Source organism: Drosophila albomicans, chromosome 2R (assembly GCF_009650485.2).
Source record: "Drosophila albomicans strain 15112-1751.03 chromosome 2R, ASM965048v2, whole genome shotgun sequence".
In the NCBI taxonomy this organism is placed as follows: domain Eukaryota; kingdom Metazoa; phylum Arthropoda; class Insecta; order Diptera; family Drosophilidae; genus Drosophila; species Drosophila albomicans.
In genome coordinates, this window is record NC_047631.2 from 13,462,568 (window position 1) to 13,473,903 (window position 11,336).

The following is an 11,336-nucleotide window of genomic DNA, read 5'->3' on the forward strand; positions in this document are numbered from 1 at the left end:
ACTGTTGATTAAAGTGTTTCTTCCGTTTTGCCAAATTGTAGTTGGAGAACTAAGTCACAATTGCTTGCTCATTTTAAATCGTTTATCTTCAATATTTTTTTTTTTTTTTGACCGCCTCAAATACCAATTTTAAATGTCAATTGTAGAGTTAACAAGTAAACAAATAAGTAATTCATACGAGTCTACGTAGCATCCCTCTTTTAATATGCATAACTCATAAATGACAGACCACTCACAAGTTTAATGGGCCTCAACCACACGCTACAACAATTTTGGTCTCAAGTTCATGCACAAACGAATACCCAAAAGTCCAACAATAATAAATAATAAATAATATTTCTCATAAATAATTGTTTCCCTTGTCCAGAAACCCAAAATATGGAACCCCACACACAGCATTTTTTTTTTTTTTTGGGACGAAAGTGCGACGAAAAATATGTTAACTAATCACCGTAGGAAAGGATTTTTATGGGTTTTCATTTCCGCATATAATCGACTTATACCACAAGCCAAACAACATAGTTGAAGGAGCAGTGAAGGGGAAAAACCAAAAGCGGAAATGTGGAACGTTAAGCGTCAAGGAAAAGGTGATATATGTATGTCAGTCGGCGAAATGTTGCGAAAAGTGCCGTAAAGAAATGTCATTTCCTTTATGAAAGTCGGATATGCGTAGGAGAGGAGAAAGGCATACTTGAATGGTAGATGAAGTCTATAAACAATTCATATGTGAATTGAGTGTCCAAGAAATGGCAAATCAAGTGAAAGTCGGTGCAGCCCACCAGAGCAATAAAAACATCGGGGGGTGCGGCTGAATCCAACTTCATATTTATGGTTATTGGGACAGTTTTCTGCCAGATAGATAGAAGTTATCTGGCCGGCAATTACAGCAGCTTAATGACTTGTAACACTCGTCCGCAGCTCGCCAAATGGCAACTGTTTCCAGGGCCATTTCGTCATCAGTTTTGTGGGGCCAAGGCAACGGGTGTCACTCACAGCGTCGCGCATTTGAATATCCTGCACTGCTCCTGCTCCGGTGTGGTAAGTCCTGTCAATGTAATTAGATGCCAGGCGCAACGCATGCCAAATCCAAGATAATAACACCGCGGTGGTCCTTTTTTGCCTTGAGTGGCACTCGTCAGTGCCCTGTGAACTGAAAAAAAAGAAATGAGAGAAGCGAAACGCGACAGGACACTGCAATATTCACTTTATCAATTGACACACTCACACACTCCATAGCAACAACGCCACTCAAACTTCTGTCTCATTCCCCAGCTAATTGTAAATTCAAACAGTTTTTTTTTATTGTATTGAAATTTGACTAAAGCGCGTCCAGTGAAATTTATTGCGTTGCCTTGATAATGACATAATATTTTACGCTTCGACAGAGACGCGGAAGGAGCAAAAGGAACTCGAAGCCGAAGAGAGAAAGTCTGAGTTTGACTGGGCAGCAAGTTAAGCATTGTGAGTTTCACTTGAGCTTCAATGCTTTTTATTTATTATTTAAGTTTCATTTTGTTGTGTATGCTCTGCTGTGCTGTGTGTGTTTGTTGTTGGCTATACTTTTCCATTAATTTTAAGTGCTGTGCTGAGTTTCCGCCACGGAATTGAAGCTGGGATTGCGTTGCCCATTCCCCTTGAGTCCATTGTTGGCTTTGGCTTTTGTTGGCAGCTGTAGTATCAGTGTCTACATTATGTTATTGTTATTGTTATTGACTTTTGCGCGCCACTCAATCATAATCATAATCAATTGTTCTCTTACCTGCAACGTTTCTTATCAACAAGGCAGCGCGTCATTTGCATAAAACGTTCTACTTTCGTATCTGTGTATCTGTGCGTGGCATGTGGCAAGTTCTACGAGTGGCAGCAATCAAAGGCAGATAGTAACAGTTCATATATAGTCCATCGTAGTATGCCAACTTAAACCGCTTGAAAAATCAAAAGATTTGCGAACAAAAACATCGGCAAATTTGTTACATATTTGCACTGCGACTCAAGTTGAGACACGTGAGCTGAAAGACATCATCGAGGAAGATCTTCAAAGCAAAGCAAAGGTAAGGCCATTTGGGGGCAAACAATTGCCTTAAAAGCCAACGCACAATTGTGACCTTAATTTGCAAAAGTAAATAAAACGGACAAAAAGCTGCACGCAAAAAGGATTTTAAAATCTAATTTCAGAATATTTGAAAGCAAACCGCCAAACCGAACAAACAGCCGAGCTGCGTCATCGACGTCAATAGAGGGCTGGCTGAGATGGAACCCTTTCTAGGGGAAATTTACATGCCAGCAACGCACACACACACACACTCGCACACACTGATATTATTTGCAAATTAGCTTGATGGTGGACGGAGAAACACACATGCGAAATGGAACCAATAAACCGTGAAGCACGCAGACGACCGCCAAACATCAGGCACCACGACAGAGGGCAGAGGGTAGAGGGCAGAGAATAGAGGACGGAGGACACAGAGGATTGAGGGCACCATTCACCAGCAGCAGGCTAACCATAACCAGAACTTTTCTTTGCCCGTCTAACAGGCAATCAATGGGCTCGGCTTAGGAGCGGGGGGTGACCAAGGGGCCACAACGGGTCGGGTGGATGTCATTTTGTCAAACGCATTTTGAGAATTGTCGCCCCCGGGGGTAGCGTTGTGTCTGCCTGTTGTTTGCTTTAAAGTTTGCAGATTTTTTTGCAGCCACTGTTGGTTGTCGTGTCAACCGTTTGGTGTTTCATTAAAGGGTTGGAGTCGGGGTTGGGGTTGGGGCTTATTTGCTTGGCGAAAAAATGTCGTGAAGTTTGCCAAGCACACAAGTCTACGCAGCACATATAGGAGCAGAATATCAAGCGATAGCATCCTGATGGCCACCACATTAGTCCTGTTTGTCATGTGGAACATGATTTGAGGCATTTCTACTTCAATTGCTTTCAATGGATGGCTGCAAAAAAGAAACGTATAGGATGAAAGAAAAACGCACGCCATTTGCATGCTCTATGTCAATCTCTGATGCCATTAAGGATATATTAAAGATGTGTTTTTTATGCACACAACTGTACCAGAATCACAAGATTTAGTTTTGCAATCAAAATTATCAGGTATTTATGAGAATGAAGAATTTTTCATAAGTTTTTTTAAATATGTACATAGCACTCCCAAAAAGTAAACAAGAACTTACTATTTTTATCCATTTTATGCGAATATCGAATCTCAAGTCCGTAAAAAACAAACTGTTAACTATTTAATTTTCTATTTACAAGTGCAATTAAAATCACATTTATACTATAAACTGACATTGCAAATTTAAAACTACTTATGAAGATATATAAAACGCAAACACAGTACAAAACAATTTTCATTAACGGCATCGCAATTAAACTTAAAAAGTGACTTTTTGAAATGAAATTGTGTTCATGTTTAATACGTTTAAAGCTGTGAATAAACAACATGCACTTTAGTGTGATATTATTTGCTATTATACTGATATTTTTTAATCAATATATTGGCATAGTAAGTTCAAAAATTATTAAAAATATATATTATGAAATGAATACATTGTGTTCTAGGAATCAGTTGCCGTAAGGTTTACAAATGTTTATTGTAAATCTAGTAATCTGAGCAGATTTGTGGTTAATGTTTGCCGTATACGTGCAGTAAAAAGGAATATGTACGTCTTCAACTATGATGCTACTTTGCTGTATGAATTATATAATGTGAAGGTTAATGTTCAAATGGTCAAACGGGCAAATGGCTATAAACCGTGGCTATACAATATTACTGTTGACGCCTGCGAATTTCAAAGACGACGCAACAATCCAATGATTAAAATGGTATTTAACATTTTTAAAAACTATTCGAACCTTAATCACCCTTGCCCATATAGGGTAAGTATAACTCAAATCCAATCGTTATTCTATCATTAATTCTAAATATTCTACAGGATTCTGTACATTTATATGGCTTATATCTTAAGCCACAATTAATTCCCATTCCGTTGCCCACCGGCGAGTATGGGTTACTTACAACATGGAATTTTGATAACAAAACTATTTCGACTGTGAATTTATATTTCGAATTCAAAGAAGATGCAATTTAAATTATTATGGAAATCTGTATTACAAAAAATATTTTACGAAAATAATAATATTGCAAATGAGTTTAAAACAACTAAGTGAGCTTCATTGCTCGAATATAACTAGCTTTTTCAGCCTAAGTAACTATACCTCGACAGCATCGGCGTATTTTGGTACATACATAAATTACAACTTAAATAACTCCAACCATTTTTATCTAATCGCAATCAAATTTTCAGAAATCAAAACTCTAGCTTTACAATTACAATATATATTTTTTTTTCTGATTCATGTGGGGGCGAAGCACAGTGGGAGATTTGGTCTCGCTAGCGGCATTTAATTCAAATTTTGAAATTTAAAAAGCGTTGATATTTTTTCACAAGTCGACAACAGATGCTTTGATTAGATTTATCAAAGCGTTTTAAAAGCTCTACGATCAACTGATCATCAGCTGTGAACGGTCAAACTCACCATATGATTTTGCAAAGAGCTCTAGAAAATTCTATTGATATTGAGTTCCTCGGAAATTTACAATTTTTATTGAATTTTTTAAAAGTTTGGCTTTTTATTATCTTCAAGGTATGTATTACAATAAAAATCAATGTTTGTGACCGGTCTATAAATGTGTAGCTCATAAAACATAGTGGTAATTCAGTGTATTAACAACGAGTCCGGATTAGCGTACACCTGTCTTTCGTGAAGTCGAACTTACTGGATTCAAGTGGATTCAGTCTAACTCTTTTATTAGCCGAAAGTGTGAATCAGTGGCGTCCAAAATGTGTAATATGAACTGCTATTATCTGCTAGCCTTCAAACTATGGTACTTTTTAGGAACAGTGTTAGTACCAAAAAGGGATCTTTTTTATATATTGCACTCAGAAGTTATCCCATTTTTTTCCATCATCCCATCATTTTTTAGAAAAAGTTTATATACGAAATTTGTTAATAGAAGTTTAAAAAAAATAAAAGTAAAACAAAATTTTATATTTAACAAATTTTTTTTTAAATTAAAAAAAAAATAAAAAAATTATGTAAAAAAAATTTATTTTTAACTTAAAAAATCTATGACTTTTCTCAGATTAGTGAAAAAAAACCTTCTGAAGACATCTATTTTAGTATAGAAGTTATTAATTAAATGCCGCTAGCGAGACCAAATCGCCCACTGTGCGAAGTGGCAAATATCTATAACATATTTGATCTGCGCGCAACCTAAATAAGTAAAAAATATAGCTTTATAATAGTCTTTGATATCTAAAACTCACAGACAGACAGCCATGCTGACAGATGGACGTGACAATATTGTCTCGACGCTGATCAAGAATATATATATGTACTTTATAGGGTCGAATGTGCCTCCTTCTGTCTGTTACTTACATTTACTGTGGGCATAAAGTAATAAGTTGTACTCCATGTTTAGCGGGAGTAAGAAACATAACACACTTTTCGGCCATTGCCAATATTTTGTGCGAGTATAATATTTGACGTCCATACAATCAAACTGTGTATACCATTGTCTGAATGATCACATTATAATCGATTTGTAAATGTAATTAAAATCACATTTGTACACCATGAATTTTGAATACAAAAGGTAAATAAAAATCCAAAATCCCATTTCCTTAAATCAAACCACAATTTTAAAATCATTAAAAAAATATTATTTGAAACTATTAAATAAAACTATATTAATTATTTTTATAATATTGACAAAAATGCTGCGGTAAATACGACTAAAGCTGTGAATAAGCAACATGCACTTTACTGTTCTATTTGTTGCTATTTTGCTGGTCATTTCTAATGAATATTTTAGCACAGTAAGTTAAATAATTAAAAAAAAAAGAAATAAAAAATGATTACAATATTTTTCAGGAATCTGCTGCCGTAAGGTTTACAAATGTATTTTGTAAATCAAGTAATGTAAGCAGATATGTGGTTAATATATGTCGTTTGCGTGCAATGAAAAGGAACAAGTATATCTTCAACTATGATGCTACTATACTATACGAACTATGTGATGTGAAAGTCAATGTTCAAATAGTCAAAAAGGCCAATGGCTACAAACCATGGCTATACAATGTTACTGTTGATGCATGCGAATTTCAAAGAAAACGCAATAATCCAATAATTAAAATAGTTTTTAACATTTTTAAAGACTTTTCGAATCTTAATCATAGTTGTCCTTATCGGGTAAGTATAACTCACGTTAAATCGTAATATTTTGATTAATTAAAATATTCTACAGGGGTCTATTATTGTAACTGGCTTATATCTTAAGCCACAATCAATTCCTGTGCCGATGCCAACAGGAGAATATGGCTTACTCTCCACTTGGAACTTTGATAATAAAATGACGTCATATTTGAATTTATATTTCGAATACAAAGAGGATCAATAAATACTTCAAAAGTTAATTTTGACCCCATAATATGTGTTCATTCTTCATCAACGTCAACAGTCGAAACAAAGTATGTTGGTCTGTCTATCTGTCTATAATTAACAAGTAAGAAAGTTACAGTCGAGTGTGCTCGACTGTGAGATACCCGCTACCCATTTTTAATAAAGGCAAAATATTGCGGTATTATTTTCAAAATATACCGAAAATACTAAATAATACTACAAATATGGTATATTTGGTATATCGATATAGTACCGCATTCAAAATATACCATAGATGGCACAATATACCAGATTGTCAGCCAAAGTAACTAAGACACCTAATAAGTGGGCGTTTTTCCCCATACAAAAGTATTTCTTTAATAACTTCGACAATTTTTATCTGATCGCAACCAAATTTTCAGGAATCATAACTACTATTCGCAACTCTAGCTTTAAAATTACGCTTGTTATTCGATTTTTTTGTTTGGCGGGGGCAAAAGTGGGCGTGGCAAAAATTTAAAACAAACTTGATCTGCGTGCAAACAAAATGCTGTTGGAAAAAAATTATAGCTATATCTCTTATAGTCTCTGAGATCTAGGTGTTCATACGGACAGACGGACATGGCTAGATCATCTCGGCTGTTGACGCCGATCAAGAATATATATACTTTATTGGGTCGGAGATGCCTCCTTCTACCTGTTACATACATTTCCTGTCGGCACAAAGTTATAATACCCTTCTACCCTATGGGTATAAAAATTCATTACTACTAATGTATATGGTATAAAATCAAGAATTAAAATTAATATCCATTAATTTTTCAATGAAAGACCACACGATTTTATTTGTAAGTATACAGAAAATCCAATTATCATCTGTTGTTCAATTTATTAGCTCTTATTTGTTAACCTTTAAATACAAAGTACTGTATAAATAATATAAATTGTGTTTTGTGTATTTTTGTGTGCTTACCCAATCATAAAATTATAAATTACTTTAACAACAATTAAAAAATCATTATTATTACTGTTGATGGCAGATGTAGCAGATGTGACCGCACAAACCAGCTGACAGTGTGGTCTCGCATTTTAATAAACTATACTTATTTTAACTATTTTAAAACGAAAGAACAGCAATCAATCAATTCTAGTATTGACTATATAACAAGATGAATATCACACAAATACTTGTTATATATATAGTGTTTGGTGCATTCCACTTTGCTTTTTATAATGTAAATTTAATAATTAAGGTTTAAAATGGATACTGACAGATGTGTTTTCAGGAAGCAGCTATTATTCGATTTACAAATGTGATATGCGAGACGGACAATAAAATATTTGTGCTGCATGAATGTCGCTTGAAGGCAATAAAGAGATACATAACTGTAATGAACTTCAATGGCACATTACTTCATCCTGTTAACGATATGAAAATAAGATATCAACTAAAAAAAAAAGAGAATGGGTTTAAGCCTTGGCTATATGATATAAGAGCTGACGTCTGCCTTTTTCTTAAAAAGAATAACAATCCCGTTATTAAATTAATATATAATGTGTTCAAGGATCATTCAAATATTAACCATACATGTCCCTTTGTGGTAAGTAAATAAAATAAATAGATTCCAAAACTCTTACAAATAAGGTTGTATTTACAAGGGTCCAATAATAGTTAAAGACTTATATTTGACAACTGAGCGGATACCGCTGCCGATGCCAACAGGTGAATATTCTATCGCCATAAACTGGACTTTTAATCAGATATCGAAAGTGTATACAAACTTTTATATTGAGTTTATTGAGGATCTATAATAAAGAGTGGCTAAGTGAGTTCTTTAATTATTTGCACTACTTTTTTTCATGTCTATATTTTGAAAATTTTGTAAATAAATACTATTTATGTGTGCTCAGCTTAAACTGTAAATGCATTAACTTTATTTTTATTTCTATTTATACAAAAATATTTATATAAATAGACTTGTGGTTTATTTATAAAAATAATGTTTTAGCGAATTATCATTAATAGGTTTGTGATAGCAGTCGACATGAAAGAGATTATCAATTAATTCATTAATAATAATATAATACTTCATTAAACAAGTAAGAAAGTTACAGTCGAGTGTGCTTTACTATGAGGTACTACACACCTTATGAGATACACACCATTTTGAATAAAAGCGAAATAGTGCGGTATTAATTTTGAATTATACAAAATTAATATACCATAAAAATAATGAATGATTTGTATTCTGTAGAGCAAACTATCCGATGCATATTTACTTTGTGTATCAGCTTTCTAAAAGTCTATTGTATTTTCAGCCTTGAAATACAAAGTACTGTTCATGTAATTGATTATGCAAAATTGGATTGTTATTACTTTGTTGGCTCATTGATTACTACACAATTACAAAATCATAAACAACTTTAAAATCAATTATAAAATCATTATAATTACAATTTAATAGAATGTACAATAGTATTTTTCGTATTACAAATAGGAAAAAGCTACACGAAATCAAGTTTATTGTTTACTCTATTGCAATATGGATATCACGCGCATAATTTCAATATTTTTAGTTGTTACCCCTTTCAACAGTGTAATTATCAAAATTTATGTAAGTTCAAAAGTGTTACTGAAAGATGTGTTTTCAGGAAGCAACTATTATCCGTTGGACAAATGCTATATGCGAGACGGACAATAAAATATTTGTGCTTCATGAATGTCGTTTGAAGGCAATCAAGAGGTATATAACTGTATTGAACTTCAATGGGAGTTTACTTCGGCCTGCTAACGAGGTCAAATTAAGAGTTCAAATGCAGAAGAAGGCCAATGGTTTTAAGCCCTGGTTAATCGATGTAAAAACTGATGTCTGTCAGTTTTTCAAAAGGAACAACAATCCAGTTATAAAAATGTTTTACAATTTGTTTAAAGATCGTTCCAATATTAACTATACATGTCCTTTTATGGTAAGTGTAAGGCAGAAAATATATGCAAGATTGTCGTTTTAATAAAAGTTTTATTCACTAGGGTCCCATTATAATTAAAGATTCGTATCTGACAACTGAGCGGCTGCCACTACCGATGCCAACAGGCGAGTATTCGATCATAGTTAATTGGACCATAAATAAGGTAGCCAAAGTGTATACAAACTACCATGTTGAATTTATTGAAGATCTTTAATAATTAAAAAAAAAAAAAAACTGTTATTTCGATTATATTCTGTATTTATTATTAATTTTTAACTGTACTGTAAAAACTTGTTCTATATATTCTATTTTATCTATTTGTATGTTGTGCTAATCAGCAATATATGTTACATAAAAAATATTTAGTTTTTATTCTAAATTATTCTAAAAAGTATTCCGATTTAATATATCGAACAAAAATAAGTATAGAATAATATATTTGGTATATACATGTGTATATCTATGATATTACCCGACAGCAGCAGTTTTTTCAGCTTGTTACATATATCAGTAAAATGTGTTATGAATTCGTTAGCAAAAAAAGTTTTGCTTTCTCTCAGTGCACAGCTGCAAACCAACACAAAAACGTCACTGAATATGTGCACCCTTTCTTGTATTTGTGTTAGTAAGGGCTCTGTCGTAAGACGATTTTGAGCACCCCTGTTTTAATAATATATCTACTTAAGAGGTAGTCTATGTCCTTCTCTTGGCTCTAAGCTACCTCCTCACCAATTTTCAGCCAAATCGGTAAAGCCGTTCTTGAGTTATAAATAGTGTAATTAACAAGACTTTCTTTTATAGATATAGATTTTCAAATATCAATATATAACAAGTAAGAAAGTTTCAGTCGAGTGTGCTTGACTGTGAGATACCCGCTACCCATTTTTAATAAAGGCAAAATATTGCGGTATTATTTTCAAAATATACCGAAAACACTAATAAATACTAAAAATATACCAAATGGTATGTTTGGTATATCAATTTAGTACACCATTCAAAATATACCATAGACGGCACAATGGACCAAATTATCGGCCAAAGCAACTAAGAGCCCTAGTAAGTAGGCGAATACAAAAGTATTTCTTTAATAACTTCCACAATTTTTATCTGATCGCAATCAAATTTTCCAGAATCATAACTACTATAGTTATTATTGTATATACCATATATAATTCGTAACTCTAGCTTTAAAATTACGCTTGTTATTCCATTTTTTTTATTTGCGGAGGCGGAAGGGGGCGTGGCAAAAATTTGAAACAAACTTGATCTGCGTGCAAACATAACAAATGCTGTTTGCTCTATATCTTATAGTCTTTGAGATCTAGGTGTTCATCCGGACAGACGGACAGACGGACGGACGGACAGACGGACATGGCTATATCGTCTCGGCTGTTGACGCTGATCAAGAATATATATACTTTATAGGGTCGGAGATGCCTCCTTATACCTGTTACATACATTTCCTGCCGGCACAAAGTTATAATACCCTTCTACCCTATGGGTAGCGGGTATAAAAATATGTAATGATGAATATAAATTGAAGTTTGTATATACTATGTTAAAACTACTGAAATCGTTTTACATTTTTATGAAAGAACTATAATAACTCGTCCGGTTTGTTTACCTTATTCACTATTTAAATAGAGACTGCGTGAAGTAGACTATAAATTCGTATTTAACATGTCATATCATTTTTTAAATGATCTAATTACTATTCCAATTATATGTTATATATGTATATTATGTCACGTCCATTTCACATGAACAGATAACAGATATAACCATTCAATCGTCAGAATGGCTTTTATCGTACGAATATGCTTTGATTGTATTTATAATAATCATTAAATCGCTATTCATAATTTAAAATGGACAATACCAAACAAAATGAATTCATTCAGTTCACATCGAGTAACAACAATAT

At 33.3% G+C, this 11,336-nt stretch overlaps 1 protein-coding gene and 1 long non-coding RNA gene across 3 annotated transcripts; both read left to right on the forward strand.

Annotated features, from left to right (window-relative positions):
* The first annotated feature begins 3,464 nt into the window (after positions 1-3,464).
* Positions 3,465-4,124, forward strand: LOC127565835 (uncharacterized). 2 transcript variants are annotated; one of them, XR_007955229.1, is made up of 3 exons: positions 3,465-3,506; positions 3,563-3,880; positions 3,937-4,124. XR_007955229.1 is itself a non-coding variant. In XM_052006505.1 (2 exons), the coding sequence occupies exons 1-2, from the start codon at positions 3,662-3,664 to the stop codon at positions 4,090-4,092; spliced, it is 375 nt and encodes a 124-aa protein (XP_051862465.1). In that variant the 5' UTR covers positions 3,546-3,661; the 3' UTR covers positions 4,093-4,119. The 2 variants fall into 2 exon arrangements, 1 of the variants encoding a protein (XP_051862465.1); XM_052006505.1 differs by lacking the exon at positions 3,465-3,506 and having other exon boundaries at positions 3,546-3,880; positions 3,937-4,119.
* Positions 4,125-7,233: 3,109 nt separating this feature from the next.
* LOC127565839 (uncharacterized) lies at positions 7,234-8,191 on the forward strand. The gene is made up of 3 exons (XR_007955234.1): positions 7,234-7,293; positions 7,732-8,046; positions 8,105-8,191. It is a non-coding gene; the product is annotated as an uncharacterized LOC127565839 (long non-coding RNA).
* The last annotated feature ends 3,145 nt before the right edge of the window (positions 8,192-11,336 follow it).